General features: G+C 38.8%; 1 protein-coding gene across 1 annotated transcript in view; it reads right to left on the minus strand.

Moving 5' to 3' along the window:
* The window catches only part of NUFIP1 (nuclear FMR1 interacting protein 1), a 41510-nt gene that overhangs the window by 23110 nt on the left and 530 nt on the right, over positions 1-17870 (minus strand). Inside the window, exons 2-5 of the mRNA XM_025924724.2 lie at positions 15845-15927; positions 13956-14054; positions 13155-13217; positions 12290-12366 (exon numbers count right to left, since the gene is read on the minus strand). Coding sequence (XP_025780509.1) covers positions 12290-12366; positions 13155-13217; positions 13956-14054; positions 15845-15927 — 322 coding nt within the window. The remainder of the gene's footprint in view (positions 1-12289; positions 12367-13154; positions 13218-13955; positions 14055-15844; positions 15928-17870) is intronic.

Below are 17870 nucleotides of genomic sequence, written 5' to 3' on the forward strand. Positions count from 1 at the left end.
GTGACAATGCTACTCAAGTAGACCAGCTGTCAGTCCACAAACTGTCACCAGTCAATGAGTAGATAAGGAGCTTATACTAGAATTTGAATTAAATATATCATAAAATGTGCTCAAATTGATATAGTTCATTTATTTGCCATTTATCCATAAATACTATTTAAAAAATGTAAGTCTATGCAATTACTTATGCAAATACATACTAGGTACACCCAAAGTTACCAAAATGAGGAAGAAACAGTTCTCAAAAAAAGATAAGAAAAGCACACAAATAGCTATTACAAAGGGCAAAACATAATAAAAGTACCCCAAAGAGGTACAAAGACTGGGTGGGAGGAAATGATCATATCCAGCAGGAGAAATCCGGAAGAAAGATGAAAGAAATTAGTCTTACATGGTGTTAATAAACAGAAATCAGATGGAAAAGCTTCAGTGTTCTAAGCAGAATAAACAATGCAAACAAACCAAAGCCTCAGAAGGTGTGCAAGATATCCAGGGAATGGCAAGTGGTTCATTTTGTACGAAACAGTTACAAGCAATCAGACAGAAAGGGAGGCTGAGGCCATTAAATGTGCCTTGAAACCAGACTAGAAAGTTTATATTTATTTCAGTGACAATAGGGAGCCACGGAAAGTTATGAACAGGGAGAGCTATGTGTAAGGCAGTGATTAAGATTAAATCTGACAGCAATGTGCAAGATGAATTGCTCTGACAAAGCTTTCTTTGTTCCTTGGCACAGTCGTGTGGAGATGCAAACTCTGGTGGTGAGGGGAACAGATCTTAGGAGTATAAAAAAAGCACAGACAGAGGGGGAACACAGCTCTCTACCACTCAGCTTGGCTGGTCATCAGAGTAAATATTTTAAGAAATATCAACAAATTGTGTTCTGCCATTGTTTCTGGGACATTGTTTCCACCCCCAACTTCCCCTTTTTTTTTTTTTTTTTTGTTTTGTTTTTTAACACCTGCATCACTGATTTGAATGGCACAGACAATATGAAGCCTTTGGGTTGGCCACATTGGAAGATAAGAATGGAAATGACATTGAGTAAGTGGTGAAATAATCAGAAAAAAGGCAATGAATTTCAATGAGGACCGTGCAAAGCAATCTATTCAGCCAAGGAAAGTAAACTCCATAAATAAAAGATGATGAATGTACAAGCTATAAATAAACATAAGAGGAGAAGATCAAGGTCATAGGAGACAAAAATCTGACAGCCAGTCAGCACCATATGACTGGACTTTTGGAAAGCAAACATAATCTAAGGTTATGTGAAATGGAGTCTGGCATATGTACAAGTGTGAAATCTTCCTCTCATGATATTCAAAAGTAGTCAGAAACTCTCAGGGCACTGTGTTCAGTTTTGTGCCCCTACACTGAAAAGGAATGTTGAGGAAAAATAAAACTTGGAAGGGATTCAGAAGAGATTCAAAGATGATTAACAAGATGAAAAAGAAAACCTCTGAAGAAAGATGAAAGGAACTGGAACTATTTGCAGCCTTTAAAAGAGGAAGAGAAATGACAATAAACGCTCTTACGGAAAGGATGGCAGCCAGCTGGTCCCAATCTGAAGACAGAAATACGCAGACGCAGAAATGGTGAGAAAAACGGTGATGACGTTCACAGGCCCCACAGTGTCTAGGCAAGTGACTCACAGCCACTCAACACCCTTCACATCTCCGAAATTCACTTCTTCTTACTATGAATGTCTCTTCAACACTTTTCTTCTGAGTACTGCAGACCCTGACCATGTTGAGCCATACGCCAAACACTAAAGACTTGGTGCTACAGTGGGCCACGAACAAGCAAACAGAGGCTACCTACGTGCTTCCCAAAGGTAAAGAATGTAAATGTGATAGCAAGGGGATTTTAGGTGAGATCTAAGAAAGAATTCCTTAAGACATCAAGGAGGTTGCGCAAACTCCGATGGTGGAAGTCTTTTAAAACAGCTCACTTTGCTTCTAGCCGATACTAAAGTAACACTTTCCTAAAGGTAAGGGCTCTTTTAATATCCCTTGAAAAGCTGTAAGATGCCATTTTTCAGTGCTTGAATTAATAAAACCCTCTTCCAAATTTATGCCATTCCTATTTACACATTCCCGAAGACTAAAAACTAGGAAAAGCAAGGGCACTAGAAAGCAAATTATCCAAAAAAAAGGAAAACCAGAAACACAAGACCTTGTTACATATACAGCAACATTAATACTGAAACACAAGAATAAGGAAGAGTTTGATTAAAAAAGCCATATGCCCTTTTTCCTTCTCCTTCTTTCCTGTCTTCCCTACTCTGTCTTCCCCTTGCCTCAGCCTTTAGCCTGCAGTGATGATCCTTAAGCACTGACGTCGATAAATGGTCAAAACTATGCCAACCGTGATCTCGGCACACATCATTCTGGTTATACTCTGACTCTTTCCTTCTCAAATCACCACCCATTTGTTGACTTTTCCCCTAAGCCTATTCTCTATATAAACACAACCCTTCTTTACTGGCACTGACCCACAACTGCTTCCACACAAGCCATACTACCGTATTTTTATTTCAAAGTCTTTCTGGACTTCAAAAAGACATAGCATGTTTTAGAAGCAGACCCCCTCTGCTGGAATTCTGAAAGAACTGGGGTTACAATTTAAAAGAATTTCCTCAGCACCACAGTAACTAGTGAAACATATATCACATAACTACTCCACCTAGTGGGCTCCCTGTCTACTGTGAAATATGTTTCAACGTTTCTAGCAAACTTCCACCGCTGTTTTCAGATAGAGTCTGTGTTCTAGAATGCCAAATCACAGCATTTATACCTCAAAGGTCAGGAATTAAGAAAGAATTGCTTCTGGCGGGGGGGTTGCAGACTATTAGCAGAAAGCCTTAAAGTTGCTTTTTGGGGGGCGCCTGGGTGGCGCAGTCGGTTAAGCGTCCGACTTCAGCCAGGTCACGATCTCGCGGTCCGTGAGTTCAAGCCCCGCGTCAGGCTCTGGGCTGATGGCTCAGAGCCTGGAGCCTGTTTCCGATTCTGTGTCTCCCTCTCTCTCTGCCCCTCCCCCGTTCATGCTCTGTCTCTCTCTGTCCCAAAAATAAAAAAAAAAAAAAAAAAAAAAAAAAAACGTTGAAAAAAAAAATTTTTTAAAAAGTTGCTTTTTGGTTTTTTATTTTGAGAGACAGTGTGAGCAGCATGCGCGTGCAAGCAGGGGAGGGGCAGAGAGAGAAGGAGAGAGAGCATCCCAGGCAGGCTCCACGCTGTCAGCACAGAGCCTAACGTGGGACTCGATCCCATGAACCGGGAGATCATGACCCGAGCTGAAATCAAGAATTGGACACTCCGCCGACTGAGCCACCCACGCACCCCAGAAAGCCTTAAAGTTTTTAAACACAGTGGGCATCTCCAAGTTTGGCTGGATAAAGGAATAAACGTAAAGATGTACTTCCTTTAAAGATAAACCAAATCTTTAGCATTTTCTTCCAACTCTAAAATTCTTACTGTACGAAAATCTTTTACAACGTTTTTTAACATAGCAATTACATAAAGGCTTTACCTTCCCTGTATGTCAAAGAATACAATGCCTTCCTCAGAGAGAAGGTAGCACTCAAAAGATAAAATTCAAGACATAAGGATTATTCTGCCACATTGATGTGAAATTTATTCTTTTTAGGCCTTCAAATAACATTTTTTAATAGAGAATGATAGAATTTTAAAATGTAAATATATTTTTATAATTGGTTTTTTAAAAACTGCTAGTGGAAAGAATATTCACATATTCTTAAGAGATCTATCAAATGTACCAAAAAAGAAATGTTTCCCATGCTTTTTATTACTAAAGTACACTTAGAAAAACAATGTATGAATATTTTCAGAGAAAGAACTTGAGGAACAAGATATGGAATAACCTCAGATGAATCAGCAAGTGGGAAGGGATCATCTCAGAGCACTTTATTATTATTTTTTTTAATGTTTTTATTTATTTTTGCGACAGAGAGAGGCAGAGCATGAGCAGGGGAGGGGCAGAGAGAGAGGGAGACACAGAACCCGAAGCAGGCTCCCGGCTCTGAGCTGTCAGCACAGAGCCCGATGCGGGGCTAGAACCCACAGACTGTGAGATCATGACCTGAGCCGAAGTCGGACGCTTAACCGACTGAGACACCCAGGCGCCCCACAGAGCACTTTATTAATAAGGCAACATCACAGGTATAAACTTCATCCCAAGTTGTCATCCTCACCCAATATCCTCATTCTCTTTCAACATCTCTAAATTTCACAAATCTGTAACTTCATTTATTCACTCCACAGGTTGACCCATTCCTTTCCCAAGGCATTTCTGTCCACTGTCATGGGATACTTTCAGCCTACATTCTAAAAACTAGAACTATACTCTATCCCCTCTGCCCCCACCTATCTTACATAAAAATCATCACCAATAAGCATATTAAACACTTGTTCAAGTCCATCCTTTATTCAGGACAGAGCTGCTTCCAAATACTACTTAAGAGGTTTGAAATTAAAAAAAAAAAAAAAAAAAAAAAGAGTTTTGAAATTCAAGGAGCTTTAAGCTTGGCCACCAAGCACCAGGGCAAACACTACGAACTTCCTGTTCTCCCCTCTTCCTTAACAATTTCATTTGGGGATGCTCCACCAACTCTGTCGTCACTAAAAGTGGTCAAGCAACCCACTTATAGCCAATGAGTGCTACGTGGGAGTCTCTTGGTCGGATCTAAAAACAGAGCTACTGTTCTGCCAACGAAAAGAGGCAAACTCAGCTTTGTGTGTCTTTTGCCTTTTTCTTGTCGTCTTGCCTAGAATGAGGGCTTAATATTTGGATATGCAGGAACCTTCTAGCGGACATGAAGAAAGCCACCTACTAAGGGGCAACAAGGAAGAAAATGTGCCTGATGGTGCTGCTAAGCAGCAGTAGCCCCAGACTTTTTTTTCCACTTGGGAAAAATAGACCTCTTTGTGCTAAGCTAAGATAGTAAGGTTGCTGATCCATTTACTGAAACAGGATCCTAACTGATGTAATCACCAGTGCATCCTAGCCATCCTCTTTGATCCGAATGCTGTCCGTGCCCAACTAGGCATATCTGGATTTAAAAACTTGCCTCCTAAAAGCAGTTCCTTATAAAGTTAAACATACGCTTCTTATAAAGTTATACATATGCTCATCCTATGACAAATCAATCCCACTCTCAGGTATTTACCCGAGTCAAAAAAAAAAAAAAAAGTCTAAACAAAACAAAGACCTGTACATCAATGTTTACAAAAGCTTTACTCATAATTGCCAAATACTGGTAACATCCCAATGTCCCTCAGTTGAGAAGTAAATGAACAAATTGTGGTACATCCATACAGTGGAACAGCACAGCAACAGAAAGGGACGAACCACTACCACATACAACAATATAAATGAATCTCAAAGGCACTGTGCTAATAAGCATGAGTCAGACTCAAAAAGTCACACACCGTATGATTCCATCGACATGATATTCTGCAAAGGCACAAACACATCAACGGGAAACGTATCCGTGGTTGTCAGGGGCTAGAGCTGGGCTAAAAGTTGACCACATCGGGCATGAGGGGATGTGGGGGGATAATGGAATAGTTCTATACCTTGACTGCGGTGGTGATCACACGACTATATACATCTGTCAGAACTATGCATTAAAAAGGATGAATTTCACTGTGTAGACAACATACCTTAAAATAAATGGGGAGGAGAGGTGAGCGGGCACTATACCTCTTATAAGAAGTTTTGTAAAACAAATTAGTAACCCTGCCTGCCTTCCAAAGATTCCAAGTACACGTTAACCAGTCATTATTATCCCTACATGGCTAAAATGCAGCCTTTAGTTGCCTGTGGTCTCATGGCCACCTCACATATATTTATCTTAGAGCTCATATTAGGTTAAGAGTCTGAAAGGCAAGTGTCTACTGCTTTAAGTTTTTGGTGACCTCAGCCATACAATGTTTGCCTTTTGAAATACTGAATGTTTCTAATTTTTAAGCTAACCGATTGTCAAGAAGTTAGTCAAACATATGTTAACATAAATTCAAAGGGTACTAGGATTTCTTGCTACCATTAGAAAGTCAAACTAGCCTTCTACTAGGGATTTTACACAGGCTACCTACCTAAGCTGGTTTTCATCTTCAAAGGCTAAAGCATTTTTTACACAAAACCACAAGGGGGCAGAGTTCATATGCATGTGGGGAAAGCTACTTTAGAAAGAAATGCATTCAGACACACATGGATTTGGCTGGTCTAGTGATGGTCTGTCCTATGTGGTGAGAATTTAATGTTCAAAACCACAGCAGTTTAAGTACTATTAGCTATTATTACTGGCTTCCAACCACAATTATTAATCAGATCAACACATTTCTGCCCAATTTCTTTAAAAACGACAAAGGTAAAAAAATAAATAAAAACGACAAAGGTATGGTTTAAAACAGGAATTAAAAATATGAATCTCAGCAAAATTTCTACAAACACTTACTTGGATATACCATAAGAGAATTACACCCATAATAAAAACATTTTCCAGTCCCATAAACATATACCAACATTTACAAACATCCCTTAGATCTATGGCACCAGGAGGTAAAACAGCCACATATTTATATTTCTAAAGACTATAATTTAGTTTTTTTTTTTTTAAAAAGACACATATGCAAAGAAGTTCATTAATAGGATCATAAGGGACATCTGTATTCAAGTGGCAGACAGAAAAGAAGGACAAGATAGTCCTCTAGCCAGATGGGGGGGAAAAAGCCCTCAAGAGGCAGGATTTAGCTGGTCTAAGGGCAAAACTCAAAGATAGAGTAGGTAAGATTTTTCTAGAAGTAACCGCATGAGCAAAACTGAAGCTGAAAGGCCAGGAAACCTGTTTGGGAGACGCTTAGTAACAGGTCTTGCCGGGACAAAGAGCTCCTAGGAGCAAGAAATGTGGAAATAATCAGAAAATGCATGTTAAGCCCACATTACAGAATCCTGACTGCCACTTTTAAGGAGCTGTTTTTACTGGCATCTTTGTTGGCTAAACTAAATAAAATCAGTTTAACAAATTTATTGAAATTTTATTCTACATAGTCACCTACATAACCAAGAAATGTATGCCTATCGAACATCTAATTTTGCACAACAAGGAACAAATACTAAGAAAATGACCCAGCCTTCTCATCAGTTAAGTCAGTTCCTTGCAGAGAACACTTCGACGGTGTGATTTTCTTGAGCAGCGCTCAGCACCTGAGCCAGAGCTGACATTTTTGCCAGGTGGCTACAACGAAGGATGAAGGAATAAGGAGCTGAGATATTAACCAGAGGAGCTGAAGCGAAGGGAAGACAGAGAGGATGATGGAAGAATAAAGTAAAAGGGGTAAGGGATGGGAGGTCTCAACTAGTCCCAGACCAGGCAGAGGTAACAGAGCTGAACAGAATGGAGGTTCTGATCAAAGAGGAGTATGCCCAGGGGAGCCCGGCTGGCTCAGTCAGTAGAGCATGTGACTCCTGATTTTGGGGTTGTGCCCAATGTACACCCAAGCCCTACATTGGGTGTAGAGATTACTTAAAAAAAAAAAAAAAAAAAAAAAAAAACACTTTAAAAAAATTAGAAAAGAGGAGTATGGCCAACTTTAAGATTTTCAGGACAAAAAGTCCAGAGAATGACCACAAAAGAGGCTAAAATTGCAGGCACAGAGGTGAAGGACATTGGAAATCCGAATATGAAAAGGTACTGAATGAACTATTACAATCTGAGTCTCAAAAAGTCAGGGGAATTCAAAGTACACACACTTCTGTTGGAGCATCAAATATGTCAAGGGCAGGTGGCAAAGGCAGCTGCAACCATCTTGTTAAGAATCACTGGGGAGGGTGTCAGAACTGCAGATATCTGTATAGACAGATGGCAGGAAACTCAAAAGGAGAGCGAAGGAGCAGTCAATCACCTGTGTCCACATCAAGGAGGCCCTACATGTCACAAAATCAAATAATCACTTTCTGTTCTTGCTTCATCTGACCTTTCCACAGCAAACTACACTGCTACTACTAACCACATCTTCCTTCTTAAAATTCTCCTGTCCACTGGCTTCTGTGACATGTCATGTTCTTAGCTCTCTTCTACCTCTCTGGCTCTCAACTCAGCAGTCTTGTTGGTTTTTACCCTGTTAGGCTGCCTTCTCCTTTCACTCTGTCCTCTCTGTCCTCTGTGGGGAGAATGTCTTTACATTTGTAATTTCATGATTTAAAAATCTCTATCTCCAGCCCAGTCCAGTCCAAGTCCCAATATCTACGCAACATCTTCAAGTAAGTATCTCAGAATCTCCTCATACTGAACAATGTCCAAAATCAGTTATCTCCACACCCTCTTCCAGGATTCGCCTCTCAGATTCACCAAGTTCCTGTCAGGAACTTGGAAGTCTCCTCAAAACCTGTTTCCTCCTCTACCTCACCTTCTATCACCAAATAGTGCCCATTTATCTCCCAAATGTTCTGTACCCACCTAGTTCTCTCTGTCTGTAACACTGCCATCTTTCAAGAGCTTCTATCATCTCTTACCTATACTCAAGTCCCTTGAACATGCCAGTCCATCTGGACACTACTCTCTGCCTCCCCTCATCTTTTCCTAGTTAGATCTGAGTTTAGCTCAACTTCCCTTTGTCAAGGAACACTGCACTCCTCCAGACTAGACTGAGGTCCTTCTCTTACAGGCTGAGAGGGAAGGAAGGATTGTGAGACAGTAAAATAGCTAGACTTGTAGCAGAGAGTCAACGGAGGTGGTGACCATTAATATAATAGTGGTCTAATATTCCCAAAGTTCATATAATGACTCCGTTTATACACTGACTACAGATAAGAGAACCAAAGCTGACAAATCAGAAACTCATCAGACTTTTCCTACTGACTTAAGTGAACTCAAAACTTGAGAGATTCAACAACTAAGTTTACTTAGTTAACTTCTTAGTTGCTTTATAATCTTTTCTGACTAGCAGCCATTGCTACTCTCCTCAAAAGAATTAAACATTTATGAAAGGGGCTGGCGCCACTGAGCTACACTAACTTGCAAATGATCAAAGTCAGGGCTAAGTAGTAAGGGGACTATGTTAGTGTTTTAGCAGTCAGGCCATTTCCACCCCATCTAGCAGGATACAATCTTCAACACTGGTAGCATCAGCTCCTGAAAAACTAAATATCAGACAGAAAGCGGAATTAACTCCTCTTGTTTTACTATTCCTCTGTGTAAAATAATCAGAAAAACATTAAACCAGGTGACTAAAACGAAGAAGCAAAACAAAACAAAACAAAAAAACAACAAAAAAACCATATACTTGATAAAATGCTTCAAAATTCTTCACCAAGTCAAACTACATCATGGTCCTGACTACTTTGACAATGCAACTGGCTCCCTCATGCCAAGACTGGGTCCTCCTACTCTGCACCACTTAACAGGAATTCAATCAACAACAACAACAACAAAAAGAAATTCGATCAACAAGCATTTATCCTCCACATACTAAGCTCCAGGCACAGTGCGAAGTGCAGCAGAATCAAAGATGTCCAAGACTAGGGCCAACTATAATAGAAGGCAACACGCGCTACTGTGGTCGTATTAATAAGCTATGTATTCACAAACGAGGTAGCAAATAGTGCTTTACGTTAGGGCAGGCCATGGACTGGCAGTCAGTCCACACACTGATGCCAGAGTATACGTCAACTCTGTCGCTCAGCAAAATGTTTAGATCAGCTGCCATCTTTTCCCTAGCAAGATTTTCTGAATGATAAAAGTAATGAATAAATTCACATTCTGGTACAAGTTCCTTAACTTGTTACAGACTAGCACTCTGGCAGCACCGAGATAAAGGAAATGAAGACTGAGAAAGAGTGACAAACCAAGTGACATTTAAGACAGTCTTTCAAGATAGTAAGATTCTGCTAAGGAGATAAAGAGAAAAAGGCATTCTAGTATACTCTCTCCGAGAGGCCTAAACTCCTTCGTTTGTGAGCCAAAGATGAGACTGAAATTCTATTAAATCAACCAAGTCCATGCTGAAGTTTAAAAGTGAGACAGTGAGCGCTGTATAGAGCATAAGATAACTCTGGGGTGTATTTCATTGGAACATTTAGTCACAACCTCACACCGTACCCAAGGCATGTATCAACCCATGGCTACACTCTACTTGCTTAAAGATTCAATTCTTCTGATTATCCCTTCACCCTCTCCATCTCTGCACACTATATTAATAACCGACACAACTACACACATCTACTAAATTCTATTTGCTCTCAGTTGGCTCTAAATCTTTATGTTTATGCGGGCTTCCCTCAGAATTACCTCCGAAGCTTTAACGGGCAGTAACTAACTTTTTCACCTAATAGTATAACGTCTGGCACAATACTACATGTAAGTGGATTTAAACTAAAAACTTAAGACCTGAAGGGGATTATGGTAAGTGAAGTAAGTCAGAAAGAGAAAGACAAATACCATACGATCTCACTTATATGTGGAACCTGAAAAATTAAGCAAATTAAATAATAAACAAAAAGTTCCCTATACACATACAGATAACAAACTGATGGTTGCCAGAGGGGAGGTGGGTGGAGGGATGGGTAAAATGAGTGAAGGGGAGTGGGAGATGCAGGCTTCCAAGTATGCAATGACTAAGTCACAGGGCTAAAAGGTACAGCACAGGAATACAGCCAATGGCACTGTAACGGCATTGCATGGCGACAGGTGGCAGCTACACTCTGGTGAGCAAAACACATAAACCTGTTTAATCACTACGCTGTACACCTGAAACTAATATAACATTGTATGTTAACTATGCTCAAATAAAAAAAAAAAAACAAAAACATGTATTTTAAGAAGTTTAAAAGCGCGACAGTGAGTGCTATATAAAGCGTAAGGTGGGGCGCCTGGGTGGCGCAGTCGGTTAAGCGTCCGACTTCAGCCAGGTCACGATCTCGCGGTCCGTGAGTTCGAGCCCCGCGTCAGACTCTGGGCTGATGGCTCGGAGCCTGGAGCCTGTTTCCGATTCTGTGTCTCCCTCTCTCTCTGCCCCTCCACCGTTCATGCTCTGTCTCTCTCTGTCCCAAAAATAAATAAACGTTGAAAAAAAAAAAAATTTAAAAAAAATAAAATAAAATAAAGCGTAAGGTAACTCTGGGGTGTGTTTCACTGGGACATTTACTCAACCTCACACCGTACTCAAGGCAGCTTTAAGGATGATGGTAGTGAAGATAACAAATACCTATAATTTGACTAACATTCTTTTTTTCATAAAGTACACCGTCTCAAATAATTCATTACACATAAAAATGTTGAATTTAAAAATAAACTAAAATCTTAAATTAAGCTGAACAAAGTAAAAATTTGACCCGCCAGTCAAAAGTTTCAAGTATCTTTCTTGACCTTAGAAGAGAACTATCCCCTTTTTCATCTCAGGCTCTCTTCATTTTTTAATGCCAGAAAAACACTGTTTGACTTCAAAACGCGTCTGACCATTCTAAGAGTTCTGCCTTAGCTTCAGCTTCAGGATGATATTATAGTCCTTTCTGAGAAGACAATAAAACAGTGTCCCACTGGGGTTTTTCATAGAATATCCTAGCTAGACATCTAGTAAATGTTCTTCCTTAATAAGCATAAAGCCCTAAGTCACATGGCCAAATTTCTTAGACATTACTTAAAGGAAAGAATTCCTGGCCTTTTATAATTAAGGATAAACCCGTGTATCATTGTTGTACTCCCTCTACCTAGCATGCTGCAGTCAGTCAACAAATTTTTGCTGGGGAAAAAAAAAAAAAATCAAAGGAAAAACACAGCAAAGCATTATATATTTTTTTAGTAAGAGTACCCACTCATTACTGCCTCGACATTGAACTTCTGACACAGGGGGCATGTAGTAGCTCCCCTCGAAGAGTAGACTACAGTCCCATTATGTAACCAGTCATTTACAAAGAACTCCTATTAGGTTTTCTAAAAACTTATTCAATAATAGCCTCATATAATATAGCCTACTGTCCTATCCCCTAGCACCAACATCACAAGGGAATTCAATGAATCAAAACTACCCTAATAAAACTGTAATGCTTATATTTGAAACATCAAGTAACAATCTCAAAGTCACTGTATACCAACTCAGAAGAACAGCAAAATTAGTCAGTACTAGTCGTTTTCAGGTGAATATTTGCAATGTTAAAAAACACCAAATTTCCTTTTTCAAATTACTCATTAGAGCCAGAATGGCCATTATTTGGAAGTACTCAGCCTTGACACAGAAGAAAAAATTATGTCACTAGTTCTGAACTCTTGACTCACTTCCTTCTTTCTTCCCTCCATCTTGCAATCTCCTCTGGAGTGTCTAACTTGATCTTCTTCATACCAGGAGCATGCATCTAGGGAGAAAAAGCCTGATGAACATCAGGAAGCATATTGTACATGTTTGGGTTTTGGGTTTTTTTTAATCTTTTTTTATCTTTAAGCAGGCTCCACGCCCACGTGGGGCTTGAACTCACAACTCTGAGATCAAGAGTCACACACTCTACTGACTGAGCCAGACAGGCCTCCTCATATCATATGTTTCTGACTAAATTTCAATTATGGGGGATAATGGAGACTCCGTATTCAACATTAAATTTACTAGCAGAGACAAATTTAAAACTAAGTAAGCAGGTTTTATCCATCCATATTGTGACTTTCCCTTTAAAGAAAAAAGGATAATTTCTCATGTGTTCAGATTAGTGCAATTGATAAGGAAAAAAGGAGTAATGCAATTTTGGTTACAAAGTAGGTATGTCACCCATATCTCAACTAACGTCATGTACCCAAATGAATGACCCATCACCCAAAATTGAGTGAGGTAGCTAAAGAAATAATGAATACACAGAACAATTTGAAGCAGCATGGCGTAATAAAGCAAGCAAAGAATTTGTGGTCAAGAAACTCAAGTGCAGGAATCAGTTCTAAAGCGCTCGGTAAATCTTTTTTTTTTTTTTAAATGTTAATTCTGGCCAATATTTATCTATTTCACATAGTGGTCTGTGAAGATAAAACTGAATAATACAAAGTACTCCATGTTACTTATTACTAGGCTATGTAAATGAAGAGCTGTGAAGATAACAAATCAATGAATTAAAAAGAACGTGAATTAAAAAAACAAAACAAAAATTCACACAAGACTTACATTTCTCCAATGGAACTGGACAATCTTCTCATGTGCACTGAAAGAACAATCTACCTCAGGACACTGCAAGAGTTTAAAGAAAAAGACTATTCAATGTTTCCTATGTTAATTTTACCCTACTACTGCATATTCAAACATAATCTCACTGAACTACATAGTTATCCCATCTATGTGGGATAGACAGCATCCCAAACTATGTCAATAGCAAAATAAAGAGCACTCCAAACCAGGTTGTATTTAAAAAGGAATGACATTCTCAAAGCATATAGTACAGTAACACATATCATTTACTTCTCTACTTAGTATATACATGACATCGGCAATGTTATAAAATTTTCTTAACTCCTAAAGTTGAAGGGGGCATTCCTATAAACTGAAAAAGAACCTTTCCAAATTAAGAGCATTTTTTTTAAAGTACTTAATAAGGTCCAGACCAACCTTAGAGAGTGATGGGCCATGGCAAATTACACAGTGTGATTAAATGGTCAAGGGCAACCTTAAAGGGGAAAAAACACACAAAGGTACACAGAGCAACTGGGGTGAGGCCCAGCACTCTTACCAAGCAGAGGAGGTGAGCACTCAGTGGTCAGCCCTCCTTTCTTTACTGCCATCTTGCCTCTTCCTGAAGCAGTAGGCTCCCCACCCTCCAACTGCAAATCCCAGGGTCCCTATCTCAATGTGTCAAGACATCAAATGACATTTCTATGAAAACTATAAACTTTTAAGGAAAAAAAGCTCAAAATTTCTACCAAATATACTCATTTTGTTAAAAACACTTCAGGGCAACCAAGAAAAACCTACTTTTGTATGTTCAGACATGTGTTTATCATACTTCTCTTGATTTTTAAAACCACGATCACAGGTATCACAAAAACAGTGAAAAACTGGTTCCTTTCTTTTCTGCAAACAAAAACAAGCATTAGATTTTTGATAAAAAATGTTTACTCAATGATGAAAATATAACTATCCTCTCAGTAGTATGTACTTTCTCACATAATCCCTGTATGTGGGGAAAACTTCTGAATACGTTTCTAATGAAAGGATAATTCTGTTTTGTTTTCTATAGGAAATATATTAGGAAAAACAAGCATTATAAAAAAATTGTTAAATCTGAGTAGAATATAAACTGCGAGTAGATCAAATTGGTAATCTAATTAAGGGCACAGCATATGTCAAAATGGTCTAATCAATATTCATGGTAAAACAGCATTTTGGGGCACCTGGGTGGCTCAGTTGGTTAAACGTCTGACTTCAGCTGAGGTCATGATTTTGAGGTTCATGGGTTCGAGCCCTGCATCGGATTCTGTGCTGACAACTCAGACCCTAGAGCCTGCTTCAGATTCTTTGTCTCCCTCCCTCTCTGCCCCCTCTCACTCACACTCTAGCTCTCTGTCTCTCAAAGATGAATAAATGTTAAAAATAAAAAAATTAAAAACAAAACAGCATTTCAACTTTTAGGAAAAACAACTATATCAGATTTTTTTTAACCCCAAAAAAGAATCATTTAGTAAAGGCCAGTTACTTATTCCCAATTTGCTATTTTTATTCTTAAATTTAAAACAAAAAAATTATTTACAATGAGACTAGGAAATGGCCTTCTATTGTTTAACATTGGGATTATGTTAATATACTTGTACAATATTTTGTTAATATTAGCTATACAGTTTTCATGTCAAAATGAGGAATACTAATTTCATGCTGTAGACTTTATTCGACTCATTCTAAACTAATGACATTATTTGTTTTCCAGATTTTATTTTTAAGTAATCACCACACCCAACACGGGGTTCAAACTTACAACCCCAAGATCAAGAGTCACATGCTCTACCAACTGAGCCAGTCAGATGCCCTGACACTAATTAATGCACATCTTTAAAACAGACCAGATTTATAAATTTCCTCAGAAAGCAGCCTATTTTAAGATTTGGTCCCTGAAGCACAACAAAGAGTTGATCGTGATTTTTAAAAAACAATAACTTTGTTCCTAAAAATGATAAATATCTACTACTGAAAAGAACTGAAGCAGTACAATGAATTAAGATAAATAAATAAATAAGGTAACAATACTAACACAAAAAAATCTTGCCTGAACAATTTCAGACATAACTTCAGGCACAGAGGATAAACTAAATATAAACTATTTTAAATTAACATTAAATTTAATTGATTTTGACACAAGAAGAAGAGACTGCTCTTTTTTCAATTACAGAAGTATTTTTTCCTAAAAGATCCCTGTGTCAAAAAGAGAAAGATAATGAAAAAGAGTTTATGTCATTATAATTTGTTCTTAACTCCATACTTTCAAGTTTATAAGAGAAAGTTTGGACTTCTGTTCTTCTCCCTAAATTCCATCCTTCCCCTTCCAATTTGCTAATATATAAATATCTAGTTCACCAAGGTTTAATAACATTTATATTTACTCATAATCACAATTCTGTTATATTTATTTTTGAAAATATATTGAAATGAATTCAACGTTTTCTCTTTCTACAATTTCTCCATTTACTTCTCAAAAAGATTGTGCTTAAAGTTTTTACTTAAGGCTAAGATCTTTAAAGATCCTATTATAGCAAGGCCCCACTGTGTCAATAATGGATGCAAAACACTGAAACAGTTACGTGAGAAACGCAAGGCATGAAACAGTGACATAGGGACCAAAGTGTCCCATTCAAGAATATCTTTAAAAATACCTTTTTCTTCTGTTTTCTACTGGGAGGGAAGTTGACGTCAGTGAACTTTGCATCATATTTTCGTGGAAAATAAGAACGCTTAACTAAGAAACAAAAAGAAATCCATAAATATTTGCGACTATACAATTTTTTAAATTTTTATTTGCTCTATGATGTCACAAATACTTGGGTAGAAACTACCTCTTCTAGGAAGAAAAGTAGTTCGAACAAACTAACAAAGATTAAGACTAGTCTACCAAATAAATATTTTTCAAATGAACACATAATTGGTAAGATTAGATGTCCATACAATGCTTCAAAGGCATCAAAGAAAGGAATGGCTACTCTAACCTTGATGACATTTCTTGTTATTTCAAACATTAGAAATGTAAACAATACTATCCCAATACAGCTTTTCAGCATCAATTTTATGCCAGGAAAACAACCTTGTGAAATACGTTTTCTCTCAAATTCTTTCCTTTCTTATGGCTGTGATCCAGCTCTGAAACCCTGATCCTTCACCAAGATTACTTTGACAGCCTCCCAGACTGTCTTCCAGTTCCTAAGCCCTCTCTTCCAATAGACACTGTGCACTGACACCACCGAAAAATAATCCTCCAATGGTCACAAGCTTGCTGGAAAATCTACGAATGACTTCCCAGAATCCTTCAGTGAGACGCCGGTATATTTTCTCATGCTACTCTTCCCCCATACCCTCCACTTACTCAGCTTCAGTCGCAACAGAAAGTGCAATCTTTAGAACTCAACTTGTACTTACACCTCTTCACCCCGACTTACAAAAATATCTCTTCCAAAATCCTAAACATCTCCCAAGACACGTCTTCCAAAAACTTTCCCCAACCTCCTCCACACTCTGAAATCACCTTTCATATGCCTCCAGCACCAGTCATGCTGCGTTGTGGTTATTATTTGTGAACCCATCTCACCTGTCTCAGGACCGTCTTAGGCGCATTCACATTCCCAGCATTTGGCACACAGTAAAGGCTGATTTGGCATCAAGTTAATGTAAAATAACCTTAGGCAGAGTTGGAGAAGGTTTTAAGTAAACAATCTCATGGCTTTAAATATGATCTGTATGCAGATGACACCCAAATTCACAGCTCTAGCCACAAATCTCCCCTGAAAGTACAAACTAGCAGCTTATTTGATATATCTTCTTGACACGTATTTCAAACTGAACTCCTGGTCTTTCTTCCAAATCTGTTCAATCCACATCTTTCTGCTTGACTGGCAAAAAACTAAGTTATTCTTGTCTTGAGTTTACCTCACAGCCTGCAAATCGTGTTGGCCCAAACCTACCTTCAAAACAGATCCAGAATCCAACACTTCTCATCACCTCCAGAGCTCCGCCCTGGTCCAAGTCCCCAGTATCTCTCACTTGGATAACTGCAATAGCTTCCTAACTCATCTCCTTTTAAGTCAATTCCCATGAGTAGCCACATTAATCCTTCTAAAACATAAATTATGCCACTCCCCCGCACTATCCTTATCACAAGAGTAAAAAGTCAAAATCCCATCGTCTACAAGGCCCTAGCAGGTCTGTCCTCTTCCCCAGTCTTCTACAATTCGACCCCAGGATTGCTCCCCTCTAGCCACAGTGGTTTCCATTCTGATCTATAGCACCTGCCTCAAGCTCTTTGCACTTGGGAGTTCATTCTGCCTGCATCCTATTCCCCCAGCGGTCCCCATAGCTCTGAGCACTCACCTCCTTGAAGTCTCTGCTCAAATGTCACCTTCATTATGACTGACACCGACAATTACACCAGAACTACCTATCACCTTCTTTGCTTTCTCTCTCTAGGTAGCACTCACTGTCTTCTAATACACACTGCTTTTTTTTTTTTTTAATTCTGTCTCCACCAGGAAATGTTAAGCTACATAAAAATAGGGATTTTTCTATGTTTCGTTCACTGCTATATTCCCAGTTCCTCAGCGGCTAAACAGACTGAACAATCAGAGCAAACATTCCGGTCAAATTGTGAGACCTTAACTGACCAGACCCCCAAGAGTGCAGGGCAGAATCAAA

Source organism: Puma concolor, chromosome A1 (assembly GCF_028749965.1).
Source record: "Puma concolor isolate L17-30 chromosome A1, mPumCon1.1.hap2, whole genome shotgun sequence".
In the NCBI taxonomy this organism is placed as follows: Eukaryota; Metazoa; Chordata; class Mammalia; order Carnivora; family Felidae; genus Puma; species Puma concolor.